Source organism: Choloepus didactylus, chromosome 4 (genome assembly GCF_015220235.1).
Source record: "Choloepus didactylus isolate mChoDid1 chromosome 4, mChoDid1.pri, whole genome shotgun sequence".
In the NCBI taxonomy this organism is placed as follows: Eukaryota; Metazoa; Chordata; class Mammalia; order Pilosa; family Megalonychidae; genus Choloepus; species Choloepus didactylus.
The window spans coordinates 163,851,111-163,871,493 of record NC_051310.1 but is presented as its reverse complement, the minus strand read 5'-3'; the positions used below and the strand labels follow the sequence as shown (position 1 = coordinate 163,871,493).

At 34.7% G+C, this 20,383-nt stretch overlaps 1 protein-coding gene across 5 annotated transcripts in view; it reads left to right on the top strand.

The window, feature by feature from the left end:
* PRKD1 (protein kinase D1) overlaps nt 1-20,383 on the top strand; it is a 313,038-nt gene that overhangs the window by 254,772 nt on the left and 37,883 nt on the right. For 3 of the 5 annotated variants that reach the window (XM_037834719.1, XM_037834717.1, XM_037834721.1), the window contains 9 exons: nt 5,536-5,746; nt 5,921-5,998; nt 8,127-8,331; nt 9,763-9,886; nt 11,455-11,532; nt 12,779-13,058; nt 14,198-14,250; nt 16,224-16,296; nt 18,673-18,779. In XM_037834719.1, the coding sequence (XP_037690647.1) occupies nt 5,536-5,746; nt 5,921-5,998; nt 8,127-8,331; nt 9,763-9,886; nt 11,455-11,532; nt 12,779-13,058; nt 14,198-14,250; nt 16,224-16,296; nt 18,673-18,779 (1,209 nt within the window). The remainder of the gene's footprint in view (nt 1-5,535; nt 5,747-5,920; nt 5,999-8,126; nt 8,332-9,762; nt 9,887-11,454; nt 11,533-12,778; nt 13,059-14,197; nt 14,251-16,223; nt 16,297-18,672; nt 18,780-20,383) is intronic. The other 2 variants (XM_037834720.1, XM_037834718.1) reach the window with 1 other exon arrangement.

Here is a 20,383-nt window from a genome sequence, read left to right as displayed (position 1 = left end):
CTTTGAGAAACTAAAATGTCTGGCAACACTGGGCTTGTGTACTCACATGGCAGCTATTAGCAGCAGTTGAGCAGCAGCCACCCGTTTTACAGTGAGCCTGTCCTCTCCAGTTGCCTACATACAGTCTCCACCATCCCCTATTGCCTCCCCAACACTGAGGGTCACCTGTTTGTGTTAACAGCACACAAGCATTTGACTTGCTACCCCTCTCTTTCTGCACAGATTTCATATTCAAGTTGAATATGCCAAGTAGGGGTGAGGAGCAAGCAGGTGAGAGCTACTGCAATAAAAAACATTCCTTAGCCAATTGTATTTTCTTGAAATAGAATCCCTGTAAAGCTAATATGTCAAAGTTATAATCCGTATAACATTCAACAAGGAAAGACATATTAAAGCTTGAATTTTTAAAATCTCTATTGAAATGTCTCATCCATTATTCCCATGCATTTACATCTTGAAAACATACATTCTGTTCAGTTCAGTCAATGCATATTATTTGTCACATACCAGGCACTTCTTCCCGATAATAAAGGACAACAGGATTAAGACACTGGCCTTCCCTTAGAAGCTTATTGTCTAATGATCGAGACAGATCCATAAAGAGATTCTATTCCTCTTTAACTCAAGGGGAGCTTATGTCTCCCAAAATTCAGTCCCAATATGGGATTAAGGAATGAATTTTAGTTTATAAACATGAATATTTTAATACTGCAAAAGTTTTCATTTCAATCATGTTTTTTTGTAAAGTGACTTTTATCTCTTGGGTTATTTATGTGTGATTTTTACCTAAGTGGCAATAAACAAACCACAAGTAAAGGCAACTTTTTCCTCTCTGTTTCTAATTATACTAATGAATTTTGAACTGCTAAGTGGAATATACCTTGTTGGGAAATTGTTTCAGAGTCTTGTTAAATGTTTAAAGACATGCTAGCAGTTGGAGTTTCCATTATGTAATCTAAGCAATCATTTCCTGGGAAAGTTCCAAACTTGCTGAGTCATTAATTTAGCATACCAGGTTATAAAACAAATTTGATCTCTAGAAAAGCAGGATGCATTGTCTTTATAAATGAGTGATCAGTTCATACAGTTCTAACTCTGGCAGTAATTTCAAGTGAAACACTATTTGTATAAGGATGTTACAGAAGCTCAGCCAAACCACAGACTTGTTTTTAACCTCTAAAATCTCTTTTGGCTTTGATATTTGGTTTTCATCATTGTTCTGTTCCCATATTTTCTCCCATCAATGATATGATGCTTTCTTACACTGAGAACAGAAAAGAGACCTTTGTATTTTTCATCTATAATCTGCCAAATCACATCATTTACATGCATCTATCCAAACACTATATTTTACAGTTATGTCTGTTCTCACAAAAGTTCCACACCTGTGTTTTGACCCAAACTCATGCACGAAGAAAAAGGACAATTCATAGGACTAGCAATTAATATAAAAATATAAATTTTAACAAGTACACCATCCTGGTCATGCTTACCATAATTATAGAGAAGGAAATTTAAAATCTGTTCTGCGAGTTTTCAGCCAGTTTTGCTCTGAATGTAATAATGGAGCAGAATGAAACAAAATGTAGCTGTTGCCTTTCCAAAGTATTTCAACTATCCTCCCTATTCCTGCATAAAACAACCATTCTGCAGATTACCCAGTTTCACTAAATACGGGGTACCAAAACAGAATAGCAAGCAACAGTTGGAATTAATTTTGGCATTATCTAGTAAAGCTAGTAAAACTTTCACTGGTGTTAATGGGTAAAGAAGATTTTTCTCCTTAGTAGAGTTCATTTTAAAGAAAGGTCTTATTTAAAACTTTAAAGTAGTGCACACATCATAATTAAATATACAAATAATAAAAAAATGAGGTAAATTAATGAATGAAAAATTAAAGTGATATTTTATCTCTCTCATATAATGATGTGTTATATGCAGAAAACCCTGGTTATTTCAGCCAACATTATGATTTTTAATCATTATGTCTAGTTTCATGTTGAGGTTATCTTAACCTCCAGCATCTATTTCCTTTAAATTTTTCAATTTGTGAATTTTGTCTGCTCTGTAACTTGATATTGTCAGACAACCAAAAAATACCCTGTAATTATGCCTTATGGTGTACATACCTTCAAATAAAACTTCACATAATTATTAAAAACAGTGATGAATATTGGTTATTAATGAACAAATGTGTCACTGAGTCTGAAAACCCTTGGAAGCTTTGGTTTGTGTTTGAATCATTAGATATATTTTTAGAAGAATAGTGGGTGAGATTACAGAAATTATGGTCTTAAGCATATATATGTAGAAATGATAAATATATGTTACAGGGCAATGGGCTTTTTGATTTGTTTTGTTTTAAGAATCTGTTGTATATCAATGGAGGCTTTGTTTTACATGTTGATTGAAAGCATGTATAAATATCCCATAAGCACTTAACAAAATCACCAGAGTGACTTAGTCTTCCTTTCTGTCTTGGCATCTTTGATTTGCCTCATGATAGGGAAAAACACATACAAATGTCTGCATGTATAATCCCAGATACATGGAAAATAATAGTCCTGCAAACAAAAGTTCAAAAAGCTCCTCCATTCTCCCTTTCCCCATGTTGTTTGTTATCTAGCAAAATTAAACAACTCAAACAACCTCCTTTTCAGCAGTAAATCAGTTTCCACCTGAGAAGTCACCATGACTATGCCCTGCCTCAAGATTTTCAAGCTTTAATTTTCATTTTAGAAATAGAGGGCACATTCAAAATAATTAGTTGAGAAGTATTTCTGGTCTTATTGCTAGCTGATTTTAATTTTTAAAATGTCATGCATGACAGGAGGGCACTCTTTATTAATGCTTTTAAAGGCTTAGTTTCTGACACTATATGGAGTTTGTGAGTGATTAATCTGTGCCAGGGACACATGTAGCTGTGTGAATCCCGTCATTGCCTGAGTAAGTTCTTAGTGCAGTCTCTGGGCCACAGAGTGCCAACCAACCTTGTTTTCCCTAAATTCACATAATATTTGAGAAATCCTTATGTAACTCTGCCCTGAATGTACTAAATGACATGATGTCTCAAGAATGTCTAGTTCTTAAAGTTTATAGCAGAGTTTGCTTAAATATAACCATGTTGGATGAGAAGAAAATATTCAGATTATCACATTTCCTCTGGATTCTCTAAGTGAATCCACCCTATGGTATATTGTCTTCGTTTATCAAGCCAAGCTGCTATGACAAATACCACCCAATGTGTTGACCTAAACAACAGGAATTTATTGGCTCGTAGTTTTAGAGGCTAGTAGTCCCAAATGAAGGCGTCATTAGCAAAGCCAAGTTTTCTCCCTAAAGTCTGCAGCACCCTGGTGCTGGCTTGCCATAATCTTTGGGGTTCCTTGGCTTGCATCTCTGCCTCCCACCATGCAGGCACATGGCGATCCCTCATTCCTTGTGTCTGCTTCTCCGGATTCAACTGACTTCTGGCTCCCTCACTGCTGTCTGCATTTCCACTCTAATAAGGCATCATTCAGTTTGGCCACACTTAAATAGGATCTTAGAAAATCCTATTCACAAAAGAGTCCACTCCTTAACTGATAATACATCTTCAAAGGGTATAATTTACAAAGCAGTTCACACACGCAGGGACAAGTATTAAGGTTAAGAACATGTTTTTTAGGGGGTACGTAATTCAATCTACTGCAGTATACTAAATGTTCCTATGTCAAACTGGCTCTATTAAAACAACCTCAAATTAGGTATCTTAAATTAAGAAAAACAACTGACGAGAGATCTGGCCAGTTTTTTATAAGATTTTCCAAAACTAAGAACATTTTAAGTCTGCAAAGAATGCGTGACATCAGGTCTTTTATTGTGGGTGTTGAAACTTTCCAACTATGGAAAAATATTAGTTTCGTTTTAGTCTGTGCTTGAAAATAACCCCTCAGTTGGGGTAGGGACCTAACCTTTTGGGTTTAATTATTCTTCAATTCCATTGAAGGAATTTATTCAACATACTCATAAATCTGGTTTGGCAAACCTTTAACTTGTGATAAACAACCGGGGCTTCTCTATACGAGTTGAATGTTTCAGAATAATCGTTTTATCATTTTCCTTTATGGCATTGTAAATGTAACTGTAGATATAATATTCCTATGTAGCGCCTCATCTCAAATTTCTTTTTACTGCAGCTAGTGAACCTGCAAATCAAAATTTCCCCATTTGGTAATAAATGGCATTACCTTTCCATGTAGATAGGGAATAAGATGAGTAGAAATTGTGTGTAAATCTGATTTAGTTCTCATTTTGGTTGGTAACTCATCCAGTTTAGAAATTCACTGGTAAGTTATTAATATATATTGACAAGATTAAGAAAAGCAGTTGATTGTATTTACTGTATAAATAAATGTAGGTGCTTATTCATCTTAATGTTTGGGTTTTTTTGGTCAGTTAATTTCTGCTAATAAATTATATAAAGAAAGGCAAAATGATGCAGCACAAAGAGCAGGGGCTCTGGAGGCAAATAAATGCTGGCTCAAGCTTTGGCTACACTGTTTATTAACCATTTGACCCAAAGGAATTTGTTTTAATTTTATGAGCTTAGATGCCTCAACTCTAAAATGTGGAAAACAAGATATATCTTGTAAGGCTTCTAACACAATGGTTACTACAGGGTGGGAAACTACTATGAGCTTATAATTATAATAACTATTAAAAAGTAATTTAACTCATCTTTTATTCTGATGATTCCCAAGTACATGTCCCAGATGTTGAGATACCATGAAATTGTCCAAAAACATTGAAAGCACAGTTAATTTTAATTAATTTATTTTTTAATCTGTGTATTGTAGTAATTACATAATTCCAAAATGAAAGGCAAAGTCTATAGAGATGTAATTACTACCCAAACACCAGTATTCTTGTGCCTTGTATAATCATTAGTTGCTAAATTTTTCAAATATAAAATGACAGTTTAATTGGAGCCCTTTTATAAGGTTGAGGAATGATTTTAAATCACATTTATTTTTTTCTTGAGGTAAAGGAAAGTTAACTAGACATTTTTCAGATGAAGTACCATGTAGGATAAACCACTTACATTTTCTAACCAAGTACATGTAATACTTTAGAAAATGTCAGCAAGGTAGTATCTGCAGTGAGAATAAGGACCATTTTTGTTTTCTTTCAACTTTATTTTCTTGTATTAAAACTAATTAAGTTACCTCTAATTTTATCACCAAATTCCATTAATTTTTAAAAACATAGAAGTTTTTTTGAGAAAACTTGAAATTAGATTCAAATATTCTTATCTCAAATTCTTTCATCAAACTATAATAATGAAGTAACTCAAATAAGAAATAAAGGGAGGATTAATTACATCAATTAACAGAAAGGTAATTTTAGTTTGTATCTCTCATTAAGTTAAGAATCAAACCACCAGTTAAAACTAATTAAAATAGTAAAACAAAATGAAATTTTAAAAACATTAAAAATGTAGACCAAGTAGACTTTTACATCCTTATCACACTTTACTGTTTTTCAAACATACAGCAGAAGTCTCCATCGGAGTCATTTATTGGCCGAGAGAAGAGATCAAACTCTCAGTCATACATTGGACGGCCAATTCAGCTCGACAAGATTTTGTTGTCTAAAGTTAAAGTGCCGCACACTTTTGTCATCCACTCCTACACCCGACCTACTGTGTGCCAGTATTGCAAGAAGCTTCTCAAGGGACTTTTCAGGCAGGGCCTGCAGTGCAAAGGTAAGTAAAAATGAGCTTGCCACAAATGTTTACCAGCCACACTTTGAGCCTTTTATTTGGTCACTCATCTACCTGAAGTTACTATTCTTTATTTCATAACTTCTCCCTCTGATGAGATCTTGTTTTTGTTTTTTTGTTTTTTGTTTTGTTTTGTTATGAAATCATCGTGATTAGATTGCAGATTCAACTGTCATAAACGCTGTGCACCGAAAGTACCAAATAATTGCCTTGGTGAAGTGACCATTAATGGAGGTAGGTAAAAGATCAAAAGTTGTGTCCACTCTTCTTCCTATTAGAAGATGTGATGATTATGACCCAGTGAGTTTTTTATTTTTTTATTTTCAGATATTGTGACCCAACCCAAGGCAAATTATGGTTTGAGTTTGTTCTACCTTACAGTAGAAAAGCACTCATTCCAGTTCATTGAGTTTTGATTAAAAACCAAAGAGGCTTTCTTGACCTTGGCATTGTGAACAGCTGGTTCTGAAAGCTTGAATGTCCAAAATTTCTTCCCCAGTTCTCTTATTTTATACTCCTATCCTCGTTTGTTTGGAAGTGAGGATACGGTTGGACTGTCCACAAGGTATAGCTCTTGGTCTCTTTCCACCAACCTTCTCATTCTACACACTGAGACAGAAGTTAAGTGATCTCCCCAGTTGGCTAAGGAAAGGAAGAATCAGAGGCTGGCCCATAAGGAAATGATCACCCACTTTCTTCCTCCATCCAGCTACTAATTGGATTATATATGTGTATTAGATGGGTTCTTCAGAGAAACAGAACCAAGAGGAGAAATTATCTATGTCTTAGATAGAATTATCTAACACATAGATATCAATGTGTTAGATAGAATTGCCTCACACAACCATGGTGGTTGGTTAGTCCAAATTCTGTAGAGCAGGATACAAGCTGGAAACTACAAGAGAGGTGAAGTTGTATTCCCCAGCAGAAGCTGGCTGGCTGAAAAAGCAGCAGAACATTTTCTTTCTAACTTCTGAAATTCTCAATCTCACTTTAAGACATGTCTTTTATCAGCCATAGATGCAGTCAACTGACTAATGATGTAAATCCTTCAACAAAATTCCCAGTTATCGTCAGGCCAGTGTGTGTTTAAGCAAACAACTGGATAGCATATCCGTGATTGTTTATTTGCATCTCTAACAATAAAAACAACTTTAATTCTTCCTATGTATATATATATGTGTGTGTATATATATATATATACTCTTTGGAAAAACTCTGACTGCATAAGTTAACTTTGAAGGATTCCTTAAAAAAATGTTAGATCCTTTAAAAATAGCATCTCACATCTTCTTCCCAGGATGTGTCTCTAATGGGTTGCTACCAAAATATTTAACTTTAGAATCCCAGTCTTACTTTTTCTGTAGATAGTGGACTGATTTATACCTTCAGTCTGTTATCAGTTTTTCAATTTTTTTGGGAAGGATAATGGCTATAGCAGAACAGAGAAACAAGTTGAATAATTTTGTCGCTAAAAACCTGAAGAACAAATGTTTGTCATTGCTCTAGAACTTTCCTCTGTAACGTAAATATGTACCTGGAGAAGGGAGTGCACTCCAGGAAAACATTCCATTACTAGCATCTGTCTTGGAGTCTCATGGATTATCTGTCAAAATTGAAAGCTTGGCAGTCTTCCCACTTCTGTGACATGAGGTGTTGACTTTTTCAGGCCCAGAGAATGTCAGTGTATACCTGATAACCATAGCCATGGAGAAACAGTACAATTTTGATCTTGTTATTTACATTGAAATTGCATTTTCCAAGCTTAGCAGCCTATTGTTCCTAATCAATTCGTTTTCTAACTTTAAAATAAGTACTTTGCATGAGTACATAATTATAGTTTATTGCATAACGAATAAATGCATAATGGCAGGGTCCAATATTATTTCAAATATCTAGTATCTTAGATATTTAAAAACTACTGGTTAGGTGACCAATTTAATTTATTGGAATCTGTTGCATGAGAAGGTTTCCCTATCTTCCCGTATATATATTTTTCCCACCAGAGGTGTGCTACTGAAGTCAGATCAGTTTCCTCTTCACTTGCCTGGTATTACTGTGCCTCATTGCATTTTGCTCCTGTCCCACCCTTGACTTCCTTCCAGAGCTTTCCACACCTTTTCATGGTCTTATTCTTAGGGGCAAAAATAAATATCTTCCTATAAAATTATATACTCACCCTCTCATAAATTTAGATACTAACAAACTAAAAGAAAAGAAAAATGAAGTAAAAGAAAAGAAAAATTCTTCACATGACTTTTTAGGGCTTCCAATTGATTTGTTTTTGCATTGCCTAACTTTATTTTAAGCCCTGGCTCCAGGAGTCCAGGCTTATCTTCAGGGCTGCAAAACAATTTTCTAGATTTGCTCAGCCCTGGGGCAGATTCTGACGTGGTCATGGAAGAAGGGAGTGATGACAATGACAGTGAAAGGAACAGTGGGCTGATGGATGACATGGAAGAGGCAATGGTCCAAGATGCTGAGATGGCAATGGCAGAGTGCCAGAATGACAATGGAGAGATGCAGGATCCAGACCAAGACCACGAGGACTCCAACAGAACCATCAGGTAAGGGCAGCACTGCCAGTCTCAAGCAAACAGTGGAATCCCACATGCTATTTGCTTTTTAAAGCTCTTTGACATTTTAATATTACAACAGAAATTCAAAGTGTATGTTTAATTTGGGTATGAATTAGCTGTACACTGCAGATGAGAGATTGGAGTTACCAGATCTAGATTCCCATGGAGAAGTATAGTTTGCATCCTTCCCTGGCACTGCCTCATACATTGGCCCATTTGCTTTTAAACATGAGACACACTCATATTTGTCATCCAGAAGTTTATTGCTAAGTTACTATTTATGCAAAGCTAATTTTGTAAAAATATTAAGATCAGGGATCAATCTCAGCTGATGCCAACTATTTTATAGTTGGCCCCTATTACAAATGCCATATTATGTCTGCACCACACTGTTCTTGATTATATTTCAGAATTATGCCTGATTTTACATTTATGATCTAATTATTTATACTTTTTGTTTACTATATGAGTCCATTTTTTTAATATCAAAGATCAGCAAACTATGGCCACCAGGCCAAATCAAGCCTGCCACCTGTTTTGTAATAAAGTTTCATTTGGAACAGAGCCATACCTATTCTTATTGTCTGTGGTTGCTTTTGTGCTCCAATAGCAGAGTTAAGTATTCTGCAAAGCCAAAAGTATTTATTATCTAACTCTTTACAGAAGATTGCCAACCTCTGATTTATATTATAAAGTAAACTGAAACTTTTGTGTCCATTTACAAGTGGCATATTCATTAACAATCTGAAATAGTTTCTATTTATTAGCATTATAAACATTTAAAATATACTGGAAAATATTAGTCTTATGCCCCCACTGTCTTTTGAAGATATGCATTTTGTTAGTATTAAAGAGTTTTGGGGAGTGAGTGTGTGCATGCATGCATGCATGTGGAAAGAGAGAAAAGAGTGGGAGGAAGGAGAAAGAAAAAGAGATTTAGGATCAACATAATTCCACAAGCAATCATTATTTAAATGACAGCTTAAATGACAGATTCTGATTTTTATGAAATTATACAGAGAGACTAAAATTCACGTTGGATAATATAATCTATACATGATTAATATTTTTCCAGTAATGAATAATCAAGAAAGCATCCTTGTGTGATTCTGAGTGCAGTGGCCTCAGTACACTCTGACAATAATATGATATTTATCTGAATACTGAACACCATATAGTTCAACCCGTAAAGTAAGGTGCTTATTATCCTGCCTCAGATGTTTGAAATGTACGTATCAAGTGCCTATCACTCCAGAGTAACACAGATTCTAAACCATCATGCTCTGACAATATATTTCACTAAAAATGGGACATGACTTTTTTGGCTTTCACTTTGTAATAGCTGAAATAAGGTTTATGCATGAAAAGAAGATCTGTATCTAAAAACATTTCCTTTCTAAAATATTTTGACTTTTCAAGTCCTTCAACAAGCAACAATATCCCACTCATGAGAGTAGTGCAGTCTGTCAAACACACGAAGAGGAAAAGCAGCACGGTGATGAAAGAAGGGTGGATGGTCCACTACACCAGCAAGGACACGCTGGTAAGATCCGCAGCAAGTGCTTCTCTCTCATCTTTAATTACAAGAGTTGCTAGTGCTTTCTGAGGACTGTGGAATGTCTGAGTTACTTGGAGGAAATCTCAGAACAGCCATGAGATAGGGTCAGGTGGAGCACATAACAGATCTCTGGATCTCAGCTGGAGTTGAGCGAGCAACCGAGTTAGAAAAGAATATAGAAAGCAATGTCAGAGAAACATCATTTACCTCTATTACTTGAAATGATTGCCAAACAATTTGAGTGTGTGTCTGTCATTTTATAGCCGTCATGAAAGCTACAGCGTGTGCTTTCACAACGCTCTTCTGCAATTCAGAATTTTAAGTGAAGCACTACATTTTAGGAAGGCAGACAACAATGAAAACTGTTACATACTTCTCAGGTCGTCATGTTCACTTATAGACTGATGCATTCAGGAACGTAGTAATTCAACACTATTCAATCAAAGACAGCACATTTTAATTTTTTCATATAGTGAGTCTGCTCACTATTTCAAATCTTCCTAATAATTGATGGATGCAGCTGTGTATATGTGTGTGAGAGAAGAAATGTGATCCATGTTTTACTGTTAAATTAGTTAACAATTGCTGATAAGTTCATTTCTCAGTCACTGGTAGTGTTTCCTTCATCACCTCCTCTCTATAAGATCCCATCGTTCCTTTAGATAAATAGACACCTATGATATAATCACTCTGTCTGTATTCTCAACCTTTTCTGCTGGAGAAGGAGTTAATGTCTCATTGTAGGACTCAACTGAACACCATCTAATTCTTCCTAGACATGGTGCAAAATGTCTCAAGTATATTTGATGCATTTAACTGATCTAAGAGTAGTTGTAGAAGGGACCAATAATAATATTGGCTTTTGGTCTAAAAAGATGAAAACATACACACACACATGCACACACTTTAAAATATGTAAAATCATACCTAGAGTGAACAAAGACCTAATCACCAAATCATAGAAGATAGATCTGCAGTAAGCTTAAGAGAAGGTAGAGTTGCTGGATGTATTCCCCTGACTGTTTTTTGAAGCAATGGAATAAACTCAACCATGCAACATAATATTCCCTAGCTCTTTTGTAACATTCAGAATTCTTCTGTCCCTGATAAAAGCCAGAATCCGTGGCTGGATCATCATGACATATCTTGTGTTCCAAAACAGTGAGCATGTATAAACATTACATCTCTGGTAAAACCTTTTTATTTTAGTACAGACTACAAATCCACCTTTAGCTCTTCAAGTACTCAAATAAATTTTAAAATGGTGTCTTCTACTTACTGTGCATGTACTGGATACCAGACACTGCACCAAGTGCTAATACATCGAACCCATTTATTACTCATAGCCCTATGTTGTAGATTAGAAAGTTATCTCAAAATGTTTGCTACATAGTCAACTTCCAGAGTCTGAAATTGAGTACAAGGTCTGCTTGATTCAAAATCCATATACTTTCCACCATCAAATGCTCTGCCCCTGGCTGGAAAAAACATTTTGATTTTATTAATCTTGGATATTTTTAAAGGTTTTTAAAGATCCTGATCTTCTTTTTCAGCGGAAACGGCACTATTGGAGATTGGATAGCAAATGCATTACCCTCTTTCAAAATGACACAGGAAGCAGGTACTACAAGGTGAGGTGGCTCTTTCCTTGATTATGGTCTCGTGCTCCCTCTTGCTTCCTCATGGGAATGTAGGATATCAGAAACACAAAATATGTAGTCACAGAAATGACTGTTGCTGTGTTTGCTTCAAGAGATATGTTTTTTCCTTTTCTGTAGTTTACAAATTTCTGGGGGATCAGGTTGTAACTTTGTAATTCACTTGTGAATTTCATGTTTCCCTGGGGAGCACTTCTGGCCCCATGGGTTGGGTGGAGAGGAGCTTAATTAAGAGTTTCAGGAGGTGAGTGATTTAACCAGAAAATGTGAGGTCACAAAAGATTAGCTAACAGTGAATTCCTGAGAGCCTCTACATCTAGCTTTCTTGCATCTTTGGCCTTGCAGTACATCAGTGGGGTTAAGAAACATTTTATGACTTCTCCATGCATCAGCCATGATAATTTTCATAAGAAGCATTTTCCTTTAGAGAAAAATTTGACAGCAATTTTCATTCTGTCCTTTTACATTAAATAATATGGATTTAATATGGATGATGCATCACCCAATTAAAAATACATTTAAAAGAAATTCATAGCAAAAACGGTAGACACTTCTCCCTTCAAATGTAATGCAGAATTGGGATGGTTAATCTGATTCTCCCTGGCTACTTTACACAGCTCTAAAAGAAAGAAACCTCATTATTTGTAAATTAAAATTTTTATTTTAAAAGTTATTTCTCAGTCACTCTATACTTCCTGAAGGACAATGCGGCTATTTTTTTAATTTGCAAATAATTTCAAAAACAACTATTTTTAAACAAATCTCTGTGTGTTCCTCACTAAAACTATTCATTTAGTTATATTATTATATTTACAGGTATAGAATCAAATTATAGGATTCATTTTCATTGTCTTAAAGAATCATTAAAAATTTAAAATAGCCACTTGTACCCAGATGCATTTAAAAAGTGTTGTTATTCTACCTCACAGAAAGATTACCATTTGCATTCCAATTCTTGGATTTTATGAAATGCAAAATCATTATTCTTAAAAATATTTATTCTCGTCTTGTGAATATAGGGGGAAAATCACCTGTCTTGTCTAGAAAAAAGAGATATGGTTTCCTATAGTAAACATTTTTAAACAATTTTGCTAAGTAATGTGTGTTTCCGAAAAAATCGTGGCTACTTATAATGTCATTTCTTGCATATTCCTGGAATTTTATTTGAAAGTTGATACATTTTTAATAAACTGCATTAAACATACTCTTTCTTCCATAGGAAATTCCTTTATCAGAAATTTTATCCCTGGAACCAGCAAAAACTTCAGCATTAATTCCTAATGGGGCCAACCCTCACTGTTTTGAAATCACTACAGCAAATATAGTGTATTACGTGGGAGAAAATGTGGTCAACCCTTCCAGCCCACCACCCAATAGCAATGTCATCACCAGTGGCGTTGGCACAGATGTGGCCAGAATGTGGGAGATGGCAATCCAGTATGCCCTCATGCCTGTCATCCCCAAGGGGCCATCAGTGGGCTCCGGAACGAACTCGCACAGTGAGTCTGCCCATTTTCTACCTGTAGCATGACCCTCACACATCTCCCTATCCTTGATGCATTATATATATGTCCTGCCTTTCCAGGGAGCAGAATGAAGAAAACCTCCTTGGGAATGATTTAGTTTACTTGAGAACACAGGATCTCTAAATAAAAGCTTCTTGACATAATTGGAAATTTTATTCCGTAAATTATCCTATTCTGTTGTTTTTATTATTTTATATTAAACATTTTAACAAATTCATGTAAAGCCTATATATTATTAGGGCCAAACCAGAATCCTAGAGCTTTTGGTTTGTAAAAGAAAAAGTAACCTAGTCAGCTTGAGCCTGACCTGGAATTTCAGAGTCTTGCTATTTGCAAATCTGAATTAATAAATTTCCCCCATACCTCCTAATATGGTACTCTGTGCAGAGTACTTGGTAACTCTTGATACATTTATCCTAGGGAAAATCTCATACTCTTAGTAGTATGAGATAGATTTTACCAAAATGCAGCCAGGACCGAGTATTAACAATGAATGAAAAAATGAATTTTAGAGGGATTTTTTTTTTTTTAAATATTATTTTAAATTTCAAACTCAGCAAAATAATGAAGCCTGTGAACTAACTTCTGTTTTGTACACTACAGTGTTTTATCCATTGGTCTTTACTGCTTTTTGATTTATTTACCTCTACAGTGAACATAGATATTAATGTATTATATATGTCTATTTTGGTGCCAAGCATTTCACATGAGATCTCTATTTTAATACAACCTCAACCAGTAAAACCTCAATGATTTGCCCATTTTACAGGTGAGGAAACCAAACCCTAGAGAGATTAAATTGTCTAAGTGTGTATCAGTGCTAGGAAGTATCAGAACCAATGTTTGAAACCACATCTAACTCCTAACATTATACTAAACTGGTAAAGTATTTTTCAAAACCAAGTACATAATGACTCTGTAATTTTAAAAGGAAAGGAATATTCTAATAGAGATTTGTTTAAGTAAAACCTAATTGCTATGATTTATTTTAAAATGGTCCAGCAGCATGATTGGTAGGCATGTGTTAACTTATTTGGCTGTTACCTCTCTCACTGACTTCTTGTGTGTGTGTATGTGTGTGTTTGTGTGTATTTTTTAACATGTCTTTCTAGGAGATATTTCATTGAGTATTTCAGTATCAAATTGCCAGATTCAGGAAAATGTGGTGAGTATTGTATTCATTAATATAAAATTTGGGTAATTGGACTTTTTTTTTAAATAAGAGCTTCATAAAATATATTTTTATTTACCTAAAATTTTAATATTTCAGTATTTTTCAGAAGACAAAGTAGTATCCATTTGGATATTTTCTCCCATAAGATTTTAGAATCATTACATTACATGGATTTTTTTTCAGTGACTTTTCTGTAAACAATTCTCTAGCACAGGGCTAAATATCTATTTTTCATCTCAGATATACAATCATGGTGTAGTACCTGATTTTTCTCATATTTTCCCAGCTTGGTGTGGAAATGTATGATTGATGTTAAATAATACCAAATAAAATAAAATAAATTCCTTAATTAACATAAGTAGCTCGAACATTCAGTTGTTCTCATTCCTCGGTTGATACCTAGGAGTAATGTCATATGACAAGGAGTTCCACATGACATTACGGTCACTTGTACATATCAAGGTGACCCCTAAGATCTGAATAAATCAGATTTTATGAGTCCACATGCTAACCACCTGGTCACTTCTGCTTATACCTCTATCCTTTGAGCTCAGTTTTTGAGAATTAGAGATCAGACATATTATGAAACATTTTATACCCTGTTATATGTTTGTTTTACTGTCAAACTTGATCACTGCAGCAAGTAGCCAAAAAGTATTCAGGCCTTTCCCACCATATTTTTGTGAACTCAGACCTCTCATCCTATTTTCCTGCAATACCTGTGACCAACAGAAAGCAGTTTACAGCATTAGTTACCACTGATCTGAATTTAGTTTTCCAAGTATAAACTCCATAAAACTCTGTTCATTGCTAGTATAGTTTTGCAACTTCTGCTAGATTTACATAATACCAGAGAATAATTCAAGAGAATTAGGTAAACTTTATAGTGAGGGTTAGATGAATTTTCATGTTGTGCATCACAAGGATTTCTAAACAGCACACATTCTTGCAGATCTTACGTAGCCTGAGAAGATAATGAGAAATAGAAGATACTTGATAGGCTTTGGGGGAAATTCCAGGCAGCTGTGGAGTCATTCACTGTATTTGGCCACTACTGTCCACTGGAAATTCTGGGTCAGCCTTTGAGTTATTGGTGAAAACCCAAAGAGGACTTTGTTATTTAACAGAAGGAATAGCTTGAGCTCAGAATATTGGAGGGGTGTCTAATCCATTTTCTAGTCTCCAGACAGCATTGAACCTACCCCATGACCACTGAAAGGATCAAAGGTTGGAGACAACTTGTTGTCTTTTTAGGGGACAAGGACAATGGCAGAGGCAAAGATAGGAGTGGAGAGGATATGCAGAGGATAGGATTGAATTTAAAAGGACTTTTTTTTACTGTGTTTTTTTTTGCAAGGATAAAGTCAGAGTATAAGAATGGAAGACAGGCAGAAAACAGGATAAAATAAGATAAGAATATGTGTTACATTTTTGTGAGTTTGGTCATCAGATTACAGACTGCAAAACATAGATTAAAGCATACTGCTTTATACAGCAATTTTCATTTCAAAGAGAAAAGAGTAGATATTTAGAACATGTTCCCTCCAGAAATGTTGAAAATGGAAGAACTTAGCTACTTCACAGACAAAATTAGGAATTACACAGACATGTGATTGGGAACCATGATTATTTAACCTGAAATTTCTAAATAGCCATCTCAATAAGCAAATCCCCTTTTGAATATTTATGGTAAATGTCATTGTATAGTTTTGCTTTATTCTCTCCATTGAAATACATTTGATGGCACATTAGAAAACCTCTACCACTTAGGGTCAGAAAAGTTTTCTCAATATGACAATGTTATATTAATGAATGAGTGTACTTTGAATATTATAATCATGTGACAAATTTCATTTAGTATTTGATATTCAATTGTTTTATTATACTTAAAATACTTACTATTTTATTTTTGAAGATTAATATTTTGTTCATGTGTTTGTTTATCATTGAACTTGAATCTATAGGACATCAGCACAGTATATCAGATCTTTCCAGATGAAGTACTGGGTTCTGGGCAGTTTGGAATTGTTTATGGAGGCAAGTCAAATCACTAAATATTTTTATTTAATTTAAATTTTTAACTTCTTCTATTTAGAAAAGTAACATCTTCAGGAAAAACATCAAGGAAAAGTATGTGTCTCTCTGTATGTTCTGCCTTTTTAAAAATTTCATTTCCTATTATTAATGGGAAAACTGGCATATTTCTGTTTTGAAAGAGAAAATTTCTACTGAAAAACTTCTTTTATTTATATGTTGACAGTTTCCATACATTGTACTGGAGCAATTTGTTCATTTAGACAACATATTGAAAAAAGCAAATAGTAATAATCCACAGTCACATGAGTTCCATTTTCTTCTAACACATTTGATTAGAACCCTATAGAAGTTCATATATGTGACTAAGGGAAAATACCCTTTACTTTCTAATATCTTTAATAATGTATTTGCATCATTAAAGGTTAAACTTTTTAAAATTTTGTAGTGAAATACTAAATTTTTACCTTTTCTTTTCTTATTATCTAGCCCTTCAGTGAATTTACTATTTTAAGTTGTGCTACTTTAGATTATAGCCAGATCAATCAATCACATTTTTTCAAGTCTTTAAAAGACATTAAATGTTAATGTTTACTTGCCCTATGAATGATGCCAAAGCTTTTAGTTCCTCAATAAATCCGTAACAAATTATCTTTTTTTGTGTGAGGTGGGAGTACTCTGAAATAATCACAATGCCCCACCCAATTTTGTCATCTGTTGTTGTGCTTTTTATTTAAAAGAAAATTAAGTTCTATTCTATTTTGCAAAATAATTTTGATCAATGTAAAACTCTCAAATGTTTTTTTTTATTATTATTCTGCTTTTGTTGGAAACAAAGAAAACATTTAAAAAAACTGACTATTTTTTGAAGCAACTTCTAGAGGCTGGCATGTCTTTGGAACAATATAGAATCATTCTAGTGCCCTACACATTTATACAACTTAAAATGAATTCTTTATAATCACAGTTAAGGATCATATATAACAGTATAGTAGTGAAGACCAAGACCTAGACAGATTATTGCTACACGGTGTGATAATTGCATTAAAAAAAAAACAAAATCATGGTAGACAGAGCATGGAAAATATAGCTAACTGCACCAAGTGTGGGGCTGGGGATGGGGCCATGGTGAGAAATGAGGTTGAAGAGACCATCAGGTATCTGATAAGTGGGAACATCAAACACTGGAGGAGCAGACATAGGAGAGGGTCTCTACAAAGAAGACTGAAAAGTTAAGATTAGACATGTGAGACGAAGCAAATGAGAACAGAATCTCAGAAGAGAGGTCAAATACTATACTGACCGAAAAGTAGAAACAAAAGAATATGTAGCCTTTAGAGAGCAGTTGCTGTAAAATGGCTGACTCAGGATAGGGATTGCAGAGAGTCAGAGAGCAAAGAGTGATGTGAAGAAGTAGAGAAAATAAAAACAAGGCAATGTGCTAGTGAAAGAAAGCAGTTGGGAAGGAGTCAGAGGGAATGGTTGGAGTGGGGTGTAGGGTGAAGGAACACAAAATTTATAACAGCAAATGTTGAAATATTGAAATTTCAAGTGAATTTCTGTGTGACAGAAAATGTGAGTAATTAGGTCACCACGGTTTCCATTTTCAGGTTCAGTTAACATTGCTGCATTCTATACCTACTACACTATAGCACTGTAAAAGTTAAGCGCTTAGGGTGCTCTATAGACCCAGATAAGTTTTTTTGGGAGAATTAAATGGGAAAATGTATGTAAAGAGCCTATCATGTGAAGATAATGATGATGATGATGATGATGATGATAATGAAGACAGTGAAGACTAACATTTTTGCATGTATACAATTATCTGCATAAGTCGTTTACGTACATGTCTTATTTCATCTATTCCTTACAACAACCCTACTATTAAAGATAAGGAGCGTAAAACTCAGAAAGATTAACTGACTTACTCAAGTTCAGACAGCAAGTAAGTGACAGAGCCAATACTCAATTTTTTTCCACTATAACACTCTTACATTAGTTTATCAGAATTCTAAAATGATACTTTCTTAAGGAGAAGTGTTGCTGGTGGCATGCATGTTTCCCGCATTCAGTAGCTTAATATCCTGTCTCTGGAACAAATTGTTTATGAGAAGACATCAGGCCATTGCTACATACAGTTTTTAATGCCCATTTGTTTTGTGTTCTGAATTGTAGCTAATTTTAAACCACATTTTTTACTTAGAATAATGGAACTAAGAAATGAAACTTTTATGGATGTAAGTCAGTGCTCTTCAGAAATGTTAATTTATTCAGTGAAACATCTTTATAGTTTCTATAAATGTCTTTGTCAATTTTGGTTTTCTCTAACATGGACGATATATAATAACATTGTGCTAATGTTTCCCTTTTTTATTAAAGGAAAACATCGTAAAACGGGAAGAGATGTAGCTATTAAAATCATTGACAAATTAAGATTTCCAACAAAACAAGAAAGCCAGCTTCGTAATGAGGTTGCAATTCTGCAGGTACTTCCTTGGTTCTCATTTGGGGTATATAAGATCTCCACCTTAACCTCTGCAAAACAAAGAAAAGTTATCCAAATATCTGTGATGAAGGTATTTAAGAACACTTTACAATAACTGAAAAGGGGGGCCAAACATCAAATTGTAGTATCCTTCCTGGGTCTCGATGGCAGTTGTTCTTTACTGTGTATTTAATTCTAGGTTGTGATGTACTCATAATATCAGTAATGTTTCAGCATTTACCCATAGTAGACATGCTGAGAACATTTTGATTTACATTATAAGTGACCTTGCCTTGATAAACATTCCTCCTTTATGCTGTGGTAATTATATGTATCACATTCATCACTGTCAAGTTATCGGGTAAATGTGTAATATAAGTCTGAGAATTGGCTCATCTTGATTTTATTAACGTCCTCTTTGTCTTTCACTGTAACTTTCATTTGAGATTAAGCATAGCACCTAACTCCTCTTATTGATAACATTCCATTTTTAAAACCAGAATTTATTAGCAAAAGGTATTGTGGTGTATGTAATCTTTGTCACTGTTAAAGCTTTTTCCGCAGACCAAAGGGAAATTAAACAATTGTTTGGTAAATGCAGGCAACATAGCTATCTAGTCTAGACTACTTAGACTGCTGATAAATACCCGTTTTTATATAACTTCCATAATTCTCTCCTCGTCTTGCAAGCTGATCATAATGTTCTATTTCACAGTTTTATTGAACAATGTTCATATGACTTTTCTGAACACAGAATTTCTAAAGATGGTGTTTTTGTGCTTTTAGACCATGAAGGTAAAGTGGAGGATATCACAGTGTTCTCTGCTTTCCTAAGGAAGAAGACAACCTTGAAACTTAAGATATCTATTCATCGATTCATAGCTTAATGTTTGCTAATCAGCTACCAAAAAAGATACAATTATTCTTGGCAACAGTGAGCAGTAAATGGCATCTGAAAACTCTGTAAATGACATACCCCCAAGCTGGTCTCCTGCTCTTCCTGTCTCCACACCCAGCTGGTCTCCCGGAGGCAGATTCCTTTGCAGCCTGTTACCTTTCAGATTTAGCATTTGTCCTTCCTTAGAGTAGATGAAAGGGGAGAGTTTCATGGTTAACATAGCTACATCAGTCTACATTTTATTGCAATTGCAGATGAGTGACTGGATGTTGAGGGTCTCATTTTCTGCGTCTACTCCTTTTAATTGGCTCTCCAGAGCCTGTCAACACATTCTCAGCTGCTGGCTGTGTAGTGAAATAGGAAAATAAAATACAACTTAGCATAAACTGCTTCCCATCTCCTCCTTAGAATATTAGATCCAATCAACAGCTCTATCTAGGCTTAGAAATAAATAGATATTTGGCAAATTTTTGTTATAATGTGATATTTCTTTAAAGAAGTTTGGTTAGATTGAGCATATGAAGAAGTCAAACACCTCTCATATTATGACCTGAAAGCTCAAAAGTGCTCCTCACCTTTATCACCCATTCCCACTGCTCCCAACCATTCTTTGCTTCATTCATTAAACTAATAATTATTGAATGTACGTCACAAACCAGGGACTGTTCTAGGTCCATGGAATGCAGTGGAAATGAAGACACACAGGT